Source organism: Lates calcarifer, linkage group LG7_1 (genome assembly GCF_001640805.2).
Source record: "Lates calcarifer isolate ASB-BC8 linkage group LG7_1, TLL_Latcal_v3, whole genome shotgun sequence".
Taxonomy (NCBI): domain Eukaryota; kingdom Metazoa; phylum Chordata; class Actinopteri; family Centropomidae; genus Lates; species Lates calcarifer.
Genome location: NC_066839.1, coordinates 874,102 through 891,911, shown reverse-complemented (window position 1 = coordinate 891,911; position 17,810 = coordinate 874,102). Strand labels below are relative to the sequence as shown.

General features: G+C 43.4%; 3 protein-coding genes across 6 annotated transcripts in view; all 3 read left to right on the top strand.

Moving 5' to 3' along the window:
- The first annotated feature begins 2,427 nt into the window (after positions 1-2,427).
- Positions 2,428-10,812, top strand: LOC108882227 (NLR family CARD domain-containing protein 3). Of its 2 annotated transcripts, none has more exons than XM_018674600.2 (10): positions 2,428-2,595; positions 3,795-3,897; positions 4,009-4,206; positions 4,379-4,457; positions 6,033-6,231; positions 6,502-8,329; positions 8,488-8,661; positions 8,807-8,980; positions 9,109-9,155; positions 9,943-10,812. In XM_018674600.2, the coding sequence occupies exons 2-10, from the start codon at positions 3,809-3,811 to the stop codon at positions 10,464-10,466; spliced, it is 3,312 nt and encodes a 1,103-aa protein (XP_018530116.1). In that variant the 5' UTR covers positions 2,428-2,595; positions 3,795-3,808; the 3' UTR covers positions 10,467-10,812. The 2 variants fall into 2 exon arrangements, with proteins under 2 accessions (XP_018530116.1, XP_050927567.1); XM_051071610.1 differs by having other exon boundaries at positions 2,432-2,582.
- Positions 10,813-11,055: 243 nt separating this feature from the next.
- LOC108882228 (transcription factor E2F6-like) lies at positions 11,056-14,845 on the top strand. The gene is given in 10 exon segments (XM_018674601.2): positions 11,056-11,355; positions 12,114-12,290; positions 12,292-12,423; positions 12,573-12,619; positions 12,886-12,941; positions 13,059-13,245; positions 13,372-13,527; positions 13,745-13,859; positions 14,047-14,209; positions 14,295-14,845. Coding segments are annotated over 10 exon segments (1,158 nt in total). The 5' UTR covers positions 11,056-11,238; the 3' UTR covers positions 14,303-14,845.
- A 150-nt stretch (positions 14,846-14,995) lies between these two features.
- LOC108882226 (rho guanine nucleotide exchange factor TIAM2) overlaps positions 14,996-17,810 on the top strand; it is a 42,042-nt gene continuing 39,227 nt past the window's right edge. Inside the window, exon 1 of one of the 3 annotated variants that reach the window (XM_018674593.2) lies at positions 14,996-16,456. The gene's annotated coding sequence lies outside the window, so the exon portion shown is untranslated. Of the gene's footprint in view, positions 16,502-16,673; positions 16,940-17,810 lie in introns of those variants that run through there. The other 2 variants (XM_051071603.1, XM_018674596.2) reach the window with 2 other exon arrangements.

The following is a 17,810-nucleotide window of genomic DNA, read 5'->3' as shown; positions in this document are numbered from 1 at the left end:
GACTTCACTCTTCAGATATTTACAGACGGGACAGCTGTTCTTCACAAACAACAAACAAATAGTGTCTGATCGAGCTGAACTTGATTTGTTGTCCACGTGTTACAAAGCTGAGACTTCAAGAGTGGTCCTGTGCTGAAAAAAAAAAACATCTGTTTATGCTGAAATTTGAAATGCAACCTTCAAATGTAACCACATATTGTTCTGCCAGCTCCAAATTTCCTCCAGATTCCTGAAGTCGGATGAATTAGTCATCAGACAACAAGCTGTTTGGTGTCGGTTCAAGAAGGAATCATCCTCTGGAGCAACTGGCTGCCATGTTGTGGACAGAGGAGCCTGCTGCGTCAGGATGAGGTACAACAGCAGTAAAAGTTACAGAGGTGTGAAGTTCAATTAAATGACTACAGCAGTGTGGGCATTGTGGGCAGATCAAATCAATAATCAATAAATCATCAGATTGAGTAGCTGTACTTGACATTTACAGGGAAGCTGAGCTCTGTACATACAGTACAGTCACATCTGTACAGATACACAGTTACTATATTTCATAATTAAAGACAACCAGATAAGACTTCACTGGAATCATTTTTATTTGCAGAACTGAGGAGAATTCGTTTTTGACAAGTGCTCACCCTGTCTGTTGCAACATAGAAGCAGAGTCAAACTTACAGTATTCTGGAACCTGGACTTTATTTCCCATGTTCCCATCTTCATGTTCATGGTGGCAGGTTCACTGTTCTTGATCAATACTGAGCGATTCTAAAGATTTTTGTCCCTATCAATCATTTATGTGAGTGTTTCTAACTGTTGTTATATTAGCTGTGCAGCCATGTTAAATTGTAAATATGAAACTATTCTGAAACACTGCTGATCCTTGATCCTCTGATTTTACTTCTCAATGACTCAGTTGCTTCAAAGTTCATGTCAAGTCATCATCCTGCTGCAGAGTGAACTGAACCATGTGCACCTTTCAGAGGGTAGTATAAGTGCTCTTAAGCAAGGCACTGAACCCTCTGCAGCCTGCAGTAGAAAACTGTGATGGAGGATTTCCCTGCACATCTGGAAGAAGAAATCATTATGTTAATAGTTGTATTGTTATGATTTATTGAAAAAAAAAAGTGTTTTACTCCAGTCTGAGATTCACCACACTGTTTAATGACAGAGAATTCATTAGGGAAATGATCATTTCCACCCACAAACCACAGAGGTGAGAATTTACAAAAGAAAATAAGTATAAATGATGACAGAGGTATTTATGTTCCATCAGTATCAGCTGGTTTTCATCCTGGATGTTTTGCAGTGCAGGAGCAGGATGATCTGATTCCTTTACAACACTGCCACCTGGTGGACAACCACAGCTTTTTTTTTTTTCCTTAAAGATAAAATGGTTTCTCTTCCTGTTCTGGGTGATCTCCGAACACAAGGCACAGACTCACAACTGAGGAAATTTTCCAGAACAGAGGTAGAACTTCAATTATGAGCAGCTTTTTTAACATTTTACAGCTGTTTTCATTCATCCAGAGGAATGAAAGGGTAAATCCATCTTGTCTCAGCAGCAGCCACTGACACTCATAACAGTGGCTGTGTCTGTCTGTGAGCTGTCAGGGTTAGATTTCCTTCTTTATCTGGAGAGAGGACAGAAAATAACTCATGTAATTGTTGATGCATACATGACACAGCTCTGTCTCTCTTCCCTCTTCACAACCTCTGTTCCACCAGTTTGTCATTCACTGATTTTTAGACTTGGACTCTGAAGTTATGAGGGTGTGACTCTGTCCTCAGATCAGATTGACTCAGACTCCAGGACTGACGAGGGAGAATGAGCAGCTTCTTCTCTCCAAATGTTTCCTCTACACCATGAAGGTGGAAAGTGTCTGTAAGTCGACCTGCAGGAGGTGCTTTTTATCTACTTTTAATGAGGAAATACATTTTAAAATGTTTAATGTAACACACAGATTTTATTTATTCCAGCTCTTTATTGAGCATTGGTCAGTGATGAATGAGTGAATCACACTGAATTAAATGGAATACTGTTAATTCAGTGACTTTTTCTCCACTCCAACCCTTTCACTGCTGCTGTGTTTTTATAAAGGTAAATGTTCATAGTCTGCACTGACTCGCTGTCACCACTGGATCAAAATGGAGGCTCTGCTCTGATTACTCACTGCTGTAGTGAATCACAGTATCAGAGATTATAATGGAGGCCTGTAGTTCACCTGTTTTGGACTGACCTCCAGTTAACAACCATGACTCTGTCAGTGCTGTTTGATGTTTGTTGTGTTGAGTTCCATCCACTGAGACCTGCATATATCCACACTGGTGCACCTCATTTCCATCTGTCTCTGCTGAGCTGATATTCAGTGCGTGGAATGGTGAATTGCCACCATCTAGTGGACAGGTAATAGAACTACATCATCTGGTCTAGAATTCTCCCAACTTTATCAGAGCCATTTTTGAGGAAGTAACGTCGTCCTCAGATCAGATTGACTCAGACTCCAGGACTGATGAGGGAGAACAAGCAGCTTCTTCTCTCCAAATGTTTCCTCTACACATGAAGGTGGAAAGTGTCTGTAAGTCGACCTGAAGTGAGTTCAGCAGGTGAGAATCCTCCGAGAGAAATCTGTAAATGTCTGATCAACAGGAATCACTTTGATCACACTGTGTTGCGTCACTGAAACACAGTAGAAACGGGAGGGTAGCCATTAGTACTTTCGTGTTTTCTTTAGAAACATTTATCATTGTTCTTAAAAGTGTTAAAGTTAACTTTGAACGGACGGAAAAACGTAACTTCCTAATTCGATTTCATCTGATTGTTTTTGTTTTCTTCTGCTGTTTTTTGAAAGTGCGTAGGCTACAGGTGAAGGTAAACATTCAGTACTGGTTAATAATACTGCTTTGTTCACTGTGAACTGTGAACAGCAGTTGTTGTTGGGCTTTTAAACTGAATGTCTGCTGTGAATATCAAACTTCATTGTGATATAAGTCAGAGCTGGCCTGGGGCAGGGCGCGGTGGTGCAGTGGTTTCCACCGTCCAAAGTCCAGAGACATGCTTAGGTTAATTGATAACTCTAAACTGCCCGTAGGTGTGAATGTGAGTGTGAAGTGTGGTTGGTTGTCTGTATGTGTTGGCCCTGCAATGGACTGCCGATCCGTACAAGGTGTATCCCGCCTCTCGCCAAATGATAGTTGATAGGGTCCCAGACCCCCCGAAGCTCCCGAACTGGAGCTGTTTTAAAGACCGGGGGAGGACACACATAAAAATCTACACCCATTTTATCCGTTAAACTTTGCATCTTCGAAAATCTGGGTGTAACTGTGAAAACTATTACTATGTGTCTGAACTGTATGTGAATTAAAAATAACCTCCTATCCATGTTCCTCTCTTTTAGCGATGTCAAATCTAATATCACAAACCAGCCAACTAAAAATGTCAATAAAGACTAGACTTTATATGTTTTAAGACATTTTCAGATCATTTGCATGCAAAATTCTGCACATACACTGCATCTAGCACATTGCTGTGCAAATTAAATAATACTTCTCTCTCTCTTTCAGTCGCAGAAAATAATATCTCTTTTCAGTATTTTGTCTTTTTGATGTTTTCTGTCCTCAGCCACAGACATGACACATGATGTTCACTTCTCTCTGCGTCCATTTTCTCACCTGACCAAAAAAAAAAATTATGTAACTTTGTAAACATTATTGCACATTAAAAATGTCAAACTATCCTGAAATAAGTATTGTGTCCTGTGATGTAGATCCAGTTGTAATGATGATGTTGTTGTGTTTGTGTGAAGGTGGAGGCTCTGCTATGAATCAGAGTGAGGACAGAGAGGAGGGAGTCCCTCCCTCTAAAACCACTCTGTGTGGGGAACATGAGAGCCAGACCAAAGCTCAGAGGTGAGATGAGGATCTCTACTGTCCATGACTCTTCTCCATGTCAGAGCTCAGCACACACATCACTCTACCATCATTATTCACACTCACTGCTCTGTGTGTGTTGTGTTTCAGCCCAGAGCAGCAGAGACCAGACTCTCTTGGACCTGGACCTGGACCTGATCCTGATTCCAGCTTTGTGTCCATGAGGAGTGACAGATCTAAGGGTCGTCTTATTGACTTTAAGAGTGGAGAGCAGTCTGATCTAACCAGCTGTGTGTCCATGAAGAGTGACCGGTCTAAGGGTCGTCTTATTGACTTAAAAGAAAACAGGTAAAGCTGATAATTCTGCAGTTGTCCAATTCTACTGAGAAAATGTATCAAATCTTGGTCTAACACTTCATCCAGTGTTGTGTTTCTATTAATATTCATAGAAAACAACACCTGTCAACAAGCTGTGTGTTTGTGTGATTTGATGCTCTAAACCTTCATCTTCTCTCCACAGAGTTCTGCAGGAGAGCTCAGAGGTTCCCAGTGGTCAGTCCACCGAGCAGCATCACACAGACTTGGACTCCATATTTATGGTGTGTAAATGTTCATCCACAGATTCTACTGCTGATTACAACGGCCACCAGTTAATACTAAACTACTGACAGTCTCATGCTGCACTCTTTAGACTAGAAGGATTATTATTAGGGAGTGGTGAGCAGGGGCAGAACTACTTCTTCAAAAGTGTTATTGAAGATTTTAAGATTCAAAGATTCGTTATATACATGTAAAACGTGTGATGAAGCGTTACCATCTAACATATCATTGAAATATTAACTGCTCTGTGTACTAATCCAAGGATCAGTGTGTGTGTGTGTGTGTGTGTGTGTGTGTGTGTGTGTGTGTGTAATATGATCCAACGTGTATTTATTCTAACAATAAATGTGAAGAATATACACATAATGAACCACAGAACAATTCTCACAGAACAAATAGTAGCACTATGTTATCTTGTCTTCTCTGCAGTAACTTGACATTGGTCATTCTGCTGCCTGTGGTGATTTTTCAAATGCTGATACACTGAGGAGGAATAACATGAGACTGACAGAGAGCCGGTAGAGACAGACACAGCTGATTAAAACTGATTTGTCCCAGTAGAAAATACAAATACAAATTTAACTAAATGTTTGCTAGTTCTACCATTTTCTCTTCTTCCTCTCTCTCCTCCTTTGCTCAACCGGGTGTTTTGCAACTTTAGAATATCAGCGGCAATAATTTCCCTGCAGCGGGCCACCGCTACATAATGTGTATAGCAGAAACACTTCAGATATAAAGTTGGCGTTGGTCACAGTTCCATTATCTCTCTTGCCAGCCTGTTGACACTGTCAGTCAGTTTTAACTCGTCATACCACCAGTAATTTGTCCATTCTCACGACTAGCATACAGTTCTCACCTGACACCGGAGTGGACAGAATCGGAGCGACTCACACTGCCTGCCTCATGCTGTTACTCTGTTCTCTGTTTTCATCAAGTATCTAACTCCACAGTTAGTTTTGTTGTTGGATCATTTCAAGACAAGATGTGGTCATAGAATTTCCAGCCTCTTTGTGGAAACTTTGTGGAATAGGATGACCATTTTGGCTAAGCCACACTAAGTGTGTCTCTACATGGACTCTTACTAGTTTGTTTCCTCTAGTTGCCTCGGCCTAATGGTGTTCCCCATCCTGGTTTCAGTCCATGGCAGAGGAGGAGGCCTCTGTTATGAGCCCCGTTGGTGCTGTTCTTTTTCCTTTTGTTCATCTCTCAGTTGCCCTTAGCAACTCAAAATGTTTCTTCAAATGTCATAGTCAGAAATAGTTCCCTGATTTTTCATGGTTAACTTAATGTTATGATGAGACCATATTTTTCTGTATTTGTTGGGGGTTGTTGGGATGGATGATCTGGACCTCTGCTTTTTTACCATCAAAGCAACTAGAAATTATGTTGAAATCAGTTAGCTTAGGTCAACAGGTAGTCATGACTTGGTTAACTCTGTCTATGTAGTTATGAAAAGAGATGCTACAGTGGCAGATGGTACAGAACCATCAAAACACTGGTGATGGGTGATCTGATGGTACCTGATGAAGTTTTTACTGAAAGTGAAGTTTACACAGTATATTATTCTGTTCCAGCCGCTGGAGGAAAACATTGTCACTTTTGTGAAAAAAGAGCTGAAGAGAGTCCAAAGAGTTCTGAGTCCAGATTATGATGAGGACGTGCTGAACAGTAAGGAGGAGGACCAGACGAGCAGCAGAGAGGCGTTTCTGAAGATCACAGTGAACTTCCTGAGGAGAATGAAGCAGGAGGAGCTGGCTGACTGTCTGCAGAGCAGTAGGTTTTTAACAGATTTAACATGATGGAGAGAGGAATTGAAAGCAACATGATAGAAGTTTACATCTCTAAACTCTGCTTCAAATATGCTGCACTCATCTGCATCAGATCTATTAATTCTTCTAAACACAGTCACAAGCTGTTTGTTGTCCACTGATGAGGTTTATTATTAGTAGACTAATAGATAGATAGATAATATATTTTAAATGTTTACCTTTTCTTAAGAATTGCTATGCAGATACTAATATCAGCTGTTATTTGTTCATTTAGGAACTGCAGCTGCAGTGTGTCAAAATAAACTCAAGTCAAACCTGAAGAAGAAGTTCCAGTTTGTGTTTGAGGGGATCTCTAACGCAGGAAACCCAACCCTTCTGAATCAGATCTACACAGAGCTCTACATCACAGAGGGAGGGACTGGAGAGGTCAATGATGAACATGAGGTCAGACAGATTGAAACAGCATCCAGGAAACCAGACAGACCAGAAACAACCATCAGACAAGAAGACATCTTTAAAGCCTCACCTGGAAGAGATGAACCAATCAGAACAGTGATGACAAAGGGAGTGGCTGGCATTGGGAAAACAGTCTTAACACAGAAGTTCACTCTGGACTGGGCTGAAGACAAAGCCAACCAGGACATACACTTCACATTTCCATTCACTTTCAGAGAGCTGAATGTGCTGAAAGAGAAAAAGTTGAGCTTGGTGGAACTTGTTCATCACTTCTTTACTGAAACCAAAGAAGCAGGAATCTGCAGGTTTGAAGAGTTCCAGGTTGTGTTCATCTTTGACGGTCTGGATGAGTGTCGACTTCCTCTGGACTTCCACAACACTGAGATCCTGACTGATGTTACAGAGTCCACCTCAGTGGACGTGCTGCTGACAAACCTCATCAGGGGGAAACTGCTTCCCTCTGCTCGCCTCTGGATAACCACACGACCTGCAGCAGCCAATCAGATCCCTCCTGAGTGTGTTGACATGGTGACAGAGGTCAGAGGGTTCACTGACCCACAGAAGGAGGAGTATTTCAGGAAGAGGTTCAGAGATGAGGATCAGGCCAGCAGGATCTTCTTCCACATCAAGACCTCACGAAGCCTCCACATCATGTGCCACATCCCAGTCTTCTGCTGGATCACTGCTACAGTTCTGGAGGATGTGTTGAAAACCAGAGAGGGAGGAAAGCTGCCCAAGACCCTGACTGAGATGTACATCCACTTCCTGGTGGTTCAGTCTAAACAAAAGAACGTCAAGTATGATGAAGGATCTGGGACAGATCCACACTGGAGTCCAGAGACCAGGAAGATGATTGAGTCTCTGGGAAAACTGGCTTTTGAGCAGCTGCAGAAAGGAAACCTGATCTTCTATGAATCAGACCTGACAGAGTGTGGCATCGATATCAGAGCAGCCTCAGTGTACTCAGGAGTGTTCACACAGATCTTTAAAGAGGAGAGAGGACTGTACCAGGACAAGGTGTTCTGCTTCGTCCATCTGAGTGTTCAGGAGTTTCTGGCTGCTCTTCATGTCCATCTGACCTTCATCAACTCTGGAGTCAATCTGATGTCAGAGGAACAATCATCATACTGGTTAATTGGACTTTTCTCCTCCTTGTGGTCTAAAGTCTTCCCAGACAAACCTGAACCAGCACATCTCTACCAGAGTGCTGTGGACAAGGCCTTACAGAGTCCAAATGGACACCTGGACTTGTTCCTCCGCTTCCTCCTGGGTCTTTCACTGCAGACCAATCAGACTCTCCTACGAGGTCTGCTGACACAGACAGGAAGTAGCTCACAGACCAATCAGAAAACAGTCCAGTACATTAAGAAGAAGATCAGTGAGAATCTGTCTCCAGAGAAAAGCATCAACCTGTTCCACTGTCTGAATGAACTGAATGATCGTTCTCTAGTGGAGGAGATCCAACAGTACCTGAGTTCAGGAAGTCTCTCCACAGATAAACTATCTCCTGCTCAATGGTCAGCTCTGGTCTTCATCTTACTGTCATCAGAAAAAGATCTGGACGTGTTTGACCTGAAGAAATACTCTGCTTCAGAGGAGGCTCTTCTGAGGCTGCTGCCAGTGGTCAAAGCTTCAAATAAAGCTCTGTATGTGGCTATATACACATAACACACACACACACACACACACACACACACATATACATACAACTATATCTGTTTCTTTAGTTAAGACAAAAAACATTTCTTTGGATTTCTTTTCTTGTTTGTTTGATTGTTTGTTTGTTTTGCTGATTCCTCTTCAGACTGAGTGGCTGTAACCTCTCAGAGAGAAGCTGTGAAGCTCTGTCCTCAGTTCTCAGCTCCCAGTCCTCTAGTCTGAGAGACCTGGACCTGAGTAACAATGACCTGCAGGATTCAGGAGTGAAGCTGTTTACAGCTGGACTGGAGAGTCCACACTGTAAATTGGAAACACTCAGGTGAAGATTTCACTCTGGTGACGTACAACTACTGAATCAATGTGACGATGATCTACAAAGAATTCGAACCATCTAACCATTTGCTTTGTGTGTGTGTGTGTGTGTGTGTGTGTGTGTGTGTGTGTGTGTGTGTGTGTGTGTTCAGTCTGTCAGGTTGTCTGATCACAGAGGAAGGCTGTTCTTCTCTGGCCTCAGCTCTGAGTTCCAACCCCTCCCATCTGAGAGAGCTGGACCTGAGCTACAATCATCCAGGAGACTCAGGAGTGAAGCTGCTGTCTGCTGGACTGGAGGATCCACACTGGAGACTGGACACTCTCAGGTAAGAACTGATTGGACAGACAACAGCAGCTCTCACTGTTTCTCTGACTGATGAACTCTGCTTCATGTTTAATGATGGATCTGAGTGAAGGTGAATGAAGTTGATTCTGTCTCTGTCTCTTCCTCCAGGATGGACCATGGTGGACCACAGAGACTGAGACCTGGTGTGAGGAAGTGTGAGTGTGTTTTAAGTTTGATTCATGAGAACACAGATTTTTACATTTTCTTGACCATAGTAACAAAGATGAATTTCTCCAGAGTTTCATGCAGGATTTGGCTTCTGTTTTCTGACTGAATACAGCGATCCAACAAAACTATTAAATATACACATGGTTTTCTAGAGCAGTTGCAGGTTATGAGATGCAAATGGAAAATAGGCTGAGAAATGTATAAAACATACATCAAACACACTATAAAGTGCTCAGTGGTTGTGTGTAATGACAGCTGCTCTGACATTATTAGAGAACTTATCACTGAGGCATGATGGGTAAAACTCTCCACTGACAGGTCTACAGACTGCTGAAGCAGACACAATGTTTTGTAGCAGAGGACAGTTTGAGGTTGATGGTCAAGGTGTGACTTGTGCTGAATGTGAGCTCTGTGGTGGAGGTAATAACAGTTTTAGAAAGCAGATGGTTCAGAGCTTCTTTGTGCTGCAGTGGAAGATGATGAGCCAGTTTTATTAGTCAGACTTTATTCACTACATGTGTTTTGATGTGGATCTCCATTAGCTGTCATCCTCGGGTCCACACCAGAACAAAAAGCAGAATATTGCTGACATCTTAACTCTCATGTTCAGTCACTGTTGATGTTGGATTTTCATTTAAATGGAGTCAAACATTATTCACAGTTGAAGATGAAATGGAAGTTTGAATGATTTACTTTCAGTAATTGTCAGTAAAGTAGTTGATAAATCAACTGATGATAAACTGCAGCTGTGTTGTGTCTTGTTCTCTCCATCAGACGCCTGTGAACTGGAACTGGACACAAACACAGTGAACAGAAAACTCAAACTGTCTGACAACAACAGGAAGGTGACATGGGGAGAGGATCAGTCATATCCTGATCATCCAGACAGATTTGATGACTGTCCTCAGCTGCTGTGTAGAACTGGTCTGACTGGTCGCTGTTACTGGGAGGTCGAGTGGACAGAAGGTGTCCGTATATCAGTGACTTACAGAGGAATCAGAAGAAAAGGAAGCAGTGATGACTGTTTGTTTGGAGGAAATGATCACTCCTGGTGTCTGAGCTGCTCTGATGGTTACTCTGTCAGGCACAGTAATATAAAAACATCCCTCTCCTCCTCCTCCTCTGTCTCTAACAGAGTAGCAGTGTATGTGGACTGTCCTGCTGGCTCTCTGTCCTTCTACAGAGTCTCCTCTGACAAACTGATCCACCTCCACACCTTCAACACCACATTCACTGAACCTCTGTATCCTGGGTTCTTGATAGGGTTTGGTTCCTCAGTGTCCCTGTGTGATCTGTAGGTGTGAGAGTCTGTGGACAGAAACACTGACGGACTCCAGGTCAGTTGCTGAAATTAAAGTTGACTCTGTTCACCATCACACACACTCTGCACTGTGAAGCAGATCTGTCTCAGACTCAGACTCTAAACATCCATTTGTCTGATTTCATCACTTTGATGATCAACATTTGAAGACTTTTGTAAAATGATTTTCATTCAGTTTGATTCATATTTTAGTCTCAGTTCACTCTGCTGTTGTTACTGTCAGGATCCAATCAGCAGCATCCAGCTCTCTGCATGTTTTATAGAATGTCATGTAGAATGTAAATTTCTCCATTGTGGGACTAATAAAGGATTATTTTATCTTATATTAATGTTTTTGAAAATCCACTCAAAAATCATAACTAACGTAATTTCCGGACTATTGAACGCACCTGACTATAAGGCACACCCACTAAACTGAAAAAGAAAAAAGAAAAAGTGTGTGTGTGTGTATATATATATATATATATATACACACACACACAAATACATATATATCTCACCTGTGTGACCACAAGATGGCGCTCAATTACTCCTTTACTTCACTTCCCCTCGGTGGTTTTACATCCGGGTCACAGACCTTTCTATTTCCGATCTGAAAAAGTCCCGTGAAAACAGCGCGACGCAAACCAGCCCCTCACGTCTGTGTCGTGTGTCTGCCGTGGTTCTGAATCTGTACCGGTTTTGAACGGAGCTCGGATGTACCGTTAGTTCGGTTCGCTCCGGTCCGGGCGGAGGAAGAAACGGTTAGCATGGTGAAGTGTGTCGTCTCCGGGTGTCCGAACCGCATGGTGAACGTTAACCGGGGGATCTTCAACCGACCACCGAAGAGGTTCTTCAACTTCCCCAAAGACCCGGCCCGCGTCAAGGTACGGAACTAACCGGAGCCGAGATACCATCACCGGGGTCTGTGATTTACGAACTGTCCCGAGGGATTTGACTGGTTATCGGTATTAGCACATATTAGCTTAGCTAGCTAGCACCAACAACCACTGATTCAGTTTCCACTAAAGTTCTTGTTTTGTCTCTGACAGACTCAGATTGTTCTTCTCAGTGTCTGACAGCATGATGATAGGATTCCTACAGAGACAGAGCTTTTTATTAAAGAGGAAGTTAGTCCTTTTCAGTTTAACAACAAACATCTCTATATATCTCTACCAGACTCCATTGACAAAAACAGGGATTTAACCAGGAGCTGCTGGAATACCACTGCCTCCATCTGTTCAGTGTGACTGTGTTACTGTGTGGTGCCTTTACATCAATCAAAGAATCTGAATTCTTCTAACACCACTGAAAGTCAAACCGTAACACCCAAAAACACCTGAAAACAAGCTCCAGGTGTAAAACCCAGTAGTTATCCTGTACATTTTGATTCATAATGGCCTTAAAAAGTTGCAAGTTTTAGCTGTTGAAAGCTGCAGAAACCATGGATGTTAAAGCACAAGCAACATTGTTGGCCCCTCTAAGAAATGTGGAGAAGGGAAATGGTCTGAACAGGTCAAAGCTCCAGTGACCTTTGTGTTTAAAGTGTCGTAGTCCACTCTCCTGACAGCGTCCAGTTCAGGGGTTTTAGCCACAGACTGGACTGGAGAACTAGTCGGTCTAAAGCCAATGACTCTGTTGTCAGGTATGGCTGGCGGCGCTGAGGGAGACGGACAAGCAGGACTCCACAGAGCAGCATTTAATCTGCGAGGACCACTTCCTGCCAGAGGACATCTCCACCCAGGGGATCAGCAGCGACGCCATTCCCATCATGCCCCCTTACCTGGACGGACAGCTGGGCCTGATCAGCCCCTGGGGAGCCTGAGTCCTCAGAGGACGAGGAGGAGGAGGAGCAGTGGGCTGCCCGAGGCTGTGATGATGATGAGGACGATGATGAAGGTGGAGGCGATGCTCCTGCTGCACCACAGCCTCCTGCACCAGATCCACCACAGCAGGTCCGGTTTTCTAACATTATTAAGTCTCAGTCAAAGTTTTGGTCCTGATCCGGTTGACTGTCTAACCTGAGGTCCTTATATTTACATCACCAGCACATTAAAGCAGCCATAAAGGATGTTTTTGAAAAGTTTTATTTGCTGCTCTCCAGGGTCCAGGTGGAGGTTTGGAGAGTCCTGCAGAGACTGAGACGACCAGGTAACAACTGTCTCTCTTCCTGGTTTTTATGTTTTAAGATAAATCTGTAAAAACAGCGCCCACCAGTGTTCGTTTGTTAAAACTGACCATGATGCATCTGTCTCCTGGTCTTTATACAACATGAGAAACACCAGGTCTGACCTGTCCTGCTGAAGTCCTCCACCGAACTCTTCAGACAGTAAAACCCCTACAGATGGTCAGGGTACAGATTGTTGTCATGTTGGGACGTCTGAAGTGAAGATATTTTGTCATCTTTTTCTCTCCAGTGCTGATCTGCCACAGAGGAAACACTCGATCCCGCCCAAGAAAGTTTCCAGACAGGGTGAGAGCTGCTTTCATATCAGTCGGTAACTGTGTGAGGTGAATGTGAGTCAACTGTTAAATCTGAACACTCAGATTTAGAACTAGTTTTGCTGATTTGTCGCCTCGCTGTGTTCAGACGTGTCTCTGGGGCTGCTGACTCGCGGGTTCCTGGAGCTGCTGCTGGCAGCTCCCAACGGCTCTCTGGACCTCAGGCAGGTCGCCTCGAGTCTGCAGACCCGCAAACGGCGAGTGTACGACATCACCAACGTCCTGGACGGCATCAACCTGATCCAGAAGGAGTCGGCCAACAGGATCAAGTGGACGTGAGTGATGAACAGAGAGGACGTGTTTTAGACAATGAACAAGCGACCAGTTTTCTCATATGTTGAATTTCCCAACTGATCCAGACCTGTTGTTCAAGTCATCTGACTCTGACTCTGTGTTCGCAGAGGGAAGTTTCCCATCTCTAACTTCCTTTGGAAGAACCAGCAGAGGTTCCAGAGAGAGCTGGAGAACCTGAAGCTGGTGGAGGACACGTTGGACGGCCTCATCAAAAGCTGCGCCCAGCAGCTCTTCGACATGACAGACGACGTGGAAAACTCTGTATATCCTTTCACACCAGACAGAGGTCAGAGGTCAAGAGCAAGCACGAATGCAAGAGTAAGAGTCTGAACCCCAGGGTGCTCCCAGCATGCAATGCAGCTCCACAGCTGTATGTCAGCAAAAAAGTAAAAGTATCAACAAAAACTCAGGTGTGAATAAAATCCTTTGTTGTAAGGTGTTGTGTAAAATCGCAGCAGGTTTTCTTTAACCTTTGTTTACGTCGGCCTACGTGACCCACGAGGACATCTGTCGCCTCAGAGTGCTGCAGGATCAGACGGCGATCATCGTCAAAGCTCCAGAGGAAACTAAACTGGAGATCCCTCCTCCCAAAGAGGTGAAGAGACAGACAGACAGAAAATAAGCTGAATTTTCTTACTCCTTACACTTCTTTTCAGATGCTTTCTAAACCGATAAATCAGCGAATCAAAGAAAATAATCGGTATATTAATGGAAAGAGACAATAATTGTCAGAACAAAGACATTATAAATACTGTGTGTGTGTGTGTGTGTGCTGACACCAGGACAGTATCCAGGTCCATCTGAAAGCAGGGAAAGGTCCCATCATGGTGCTGACCTGTGAGGTGGGCTCAGGAGACGCTGCGACCTCTGACCCCGGAGAGACGGGAGGCGGCGGCTTCTTATCGATGGAGGAGAGTCGGATCAAGACGACCACCCTGCACTCAGGTACAAACTGTCTGATGAACCAGCAGCTCACATTAAAGACGTCTGCAGTGAAATCCTCAGTATTTGCATTGTGTTGTTGTTTCAGAGTCCTGAGGTCCAGTCACCTGTAGACCACCAGGAGGCGCCGGCTGTCCTCGGGCTTCAGACTCACACCTGGAACAATGAGCCTGATTGGATCATCTGCAGGTACCGACAGGGTCGCACTGAGCGTCTGAGAAAACACACAGCAGGTCCTGGTCACATGACTGAAGCATTAAGGAGGTTTCCTCTGAGCCTCAGCATCAGGTCAAACTGAAAACACCAGAATCAGAGTTTAGACCAGACGAACAAACACTATGATCATGAGTCATTTTCATTTGCACCAGTTCCAGTTTTTAACTGAACTCCTGGAGACGCTTGTCGAGCGGAGACGAGTTGACGTGACACTGTCCTGAGCAGAGCAGGTGAGGATGATGATGGACTCCCAGCTGTGCCTCTGCTGTGTCTCTGCTCCACTGAACCCTCACCTCCACTGTCCAGACTTTTCCTCTTTGTCTCTGATTCTCTCTGTTTTGGATATAAACCTGTTTTTTTTCTTCTTGGTTTGAGACGAACCACAAAGATCATTTAATGAATAAAACATGAACTTGTATCAAACTGAGGAATCACTTCCTGTTGTCAGCCTGCCTGCTGACGGTTGCTGGTTTGATTCCCTGAAGCAGCAGGGTGGTGTTAGAGCGGTGTGCAGAGACCGTCAGCTGCTGAAGTGCTGCTGAGCACACCAGGACAGCCAGGTGTTACGACTTCCTGTACTGAGGTAAAAGTACAGTCCTGCTCTGACAGTGGTACTGAGGTCACAGTATCTGAGTACAGTCAGAGTAATCAAGTATTCAGAGAGAGAACATCTGTCACTGTGATTATTAAATATTATCAATAGATTATTACTGATGCATCAACTGTTTGATCTGCAACTAATAATTGATTTCGTTATTGATTATTCTGATTATTTTCAGGATTAATTGGTTGGTTGTTTTCTACGACTTCAGAAAATGGAAACGCTCATCACAGTTAGTATGAAGCAGCAGTTTGTTAGTAGCTATAATTAATAGTAATAATTAATGAAGTCTTCTTTATTCTCTGGCCTCAGTAGATGTGAGTGGGTTTCATTTTTGGACAGTTTGACTTTTTAAATGATATTGAAGTATATGAAAATAGAGACAACATTCTCTGTGGTCAGGAATTTAAGCTCATTTTTAATATTTGTGTTTCCTGGGACTGAGGGTAACAACAGTGTTTATTATATTTATGAATTCTTTGCTGCAGCTGAGATCAGGTGTAAATGACGGAGGAGGAGGGTCTGAGTTCTTTTTATTTCTAAAGATCTAAAAGAGTTGGTTTTTAATGATGATGTGTTCAGTGTCTCCTGTTTAATCCATGTTAACATGTTTGTAGTCATACCCAGGTGCAGCAGACAGGGGGCAGCAGTGAGCTGGTTAAAGATGATGTTGCAGCAGAACTGACTTTAATAACAGTTAAGATGATTATTGTTGAGTTATTAGATCCAGGAGGACATTCCTGAGTCTCTCACATCCTTATACTACAGGATAAAACTGAGTCATACTGAAAATACTAAAACAGTACCAGCAAAATGTAGTTACAGTGTTCAGAAAATGGTTTCTGTGTTATTTCTATTTATATATAAAACTCTCACTTTGTTAAACGAAGTTGGTCTAATCCGTCACAGCAGGACAAACATTTTAGTTTTCAGCGTCTGTGGCCTGAAACAAACAGTGATGTTGGTTTGTGTTAAAAACAGGATGAAATCTTCTCATCGACCTTTGTTTTAAAAAGAAAATTAGACTTCAGTTAAAAGTTAGAAAAGAAAATCAGCTGTTCGCTGTATTTGATGAACTGAATGTGAAACTCTAACCTCAGGTGGTGAATAAAGTGTAGAGAAGTAAAGAGTAAAACATTTCCCACAGAGACAGTCGAGGTACAGACTGACTGAAATACTCCTCTACTTAATACTGTACTTAGTTACTCTGCACCACCTCACTGTATCTCTGAGGTGAGGTTCTGGTGGTTCTCTCCTCCTCCTGCTGCTGCTGGTCCAGGTCCTGGTCCTGGTCCTGGTCCAGCTGAATGACCCCGCCCTCCCACCGTCGGGACGGAAACACGAGACTCAAACACAACAAGGAACAGCTCAGAGGAAAACACTGCTCCTCCGTCACTTCTCAGAGAAGACGAGAGACTTTGTGCGTCTCCTGGGTGAGTGTGTGATGTTCACACTGAAATAATGAAGCTGAGACTCAGGTTAGTTTGTTCAGATATTAAAATGTTTAATACCTGCAGTGTGTGTGGGTTTGAATAGCTGTGATTCCTCTGGTGTCTGTAAATGTTCCTGTCGGGACCTGCAGAGTGTGTGTGGTGTTGACTGAGTTTATCAGACTGTACTTTCCTCAGGATGAGCGCCCGTCACGTCTTTATTTTCTCCTGTTTCTGTTTAAAGTGAAGCCGTCCTCTTTGTTCCCTTGTGCTGGCGAACTGAAGCTAGTTACATAACATGAGCACAGAGCTGCTGTTCTCTGAATGAACACAGCGTTTGGATCTGTGTGTGTGGATCTGGATCTGTGGACGTGAGAGAACACTGTCGCTCCACATCTGGAGGGGGTGGGACGAGAGGATCGGTGTTATTCCCTCCACCTGTCAGAGGTTTAGTGTTGGAGCTTGGTCAGTGTGTGATGTGTGGAGGTGAGATGAATGAAGAGCTTTAATCATCCCTGAGGTCTGTTATTCTGCTTCTCTCTCCATGTTTCTCCTCTGTGGTCTCACACTGGTTTATCTTCCTCTGAGCTCATTCACTTGATGTTTCCCTGAATTTCACAGCGAGAATCTGAGCATGAAATTGCAGCTGTGTCTCTATTAGGGGAAACCCTGTTAAATAACCCCCCCACACACACACACACACACACACACAGCAGGCTGCCGTAGTGTCTTTGTTGTAATGTGTGTGTATGTGCGTGTGTGTGTAAAGAGCAGACTCATTAAAAGCTAAGTGGTGACCTGCAGAGCCCTGAAACCTCCAGGGACGTGAGTTCAAGACCTGAAACCCCAACACACACACACACACACACACACACATTTTTGTCACACAGTGGCCACAGCTATGTGCACACATGAATATTTCCTTCATTCACTTGTTGTCTAAGATGTAATTATGTCCTCCTCTCATGCTGTGGAGGTGTTTCCACAGCAGCTTCAGTCAGACTGATCCCACCGAGGTGCAGGAAGTCTTTCCTCTCAGCTGCCATCAGACTGGTTAATGTGCACATGTACAATGATCAATCAATGATTATATATTTATTGATTATTATTATTTTACTTTGAAGTCATTTTTTGTATCACAGTACAACATCTGTAAAGGCTTTATTCAATAAGGATCAAGTATCTATCTATCCAGCTGTTACAGCAACAGTTTGGTCGGTGAATGTGATGATACCTGATGCATGTGTTTAAATCCTCCTCTATGTGTTTGTACTCAGTTGGTTTCACCTGTGAATTCACGGCCAAAGGAGCCTGAAACATATCAATCCTGTTGCTATGGTTACCTGCAGTTTAATAC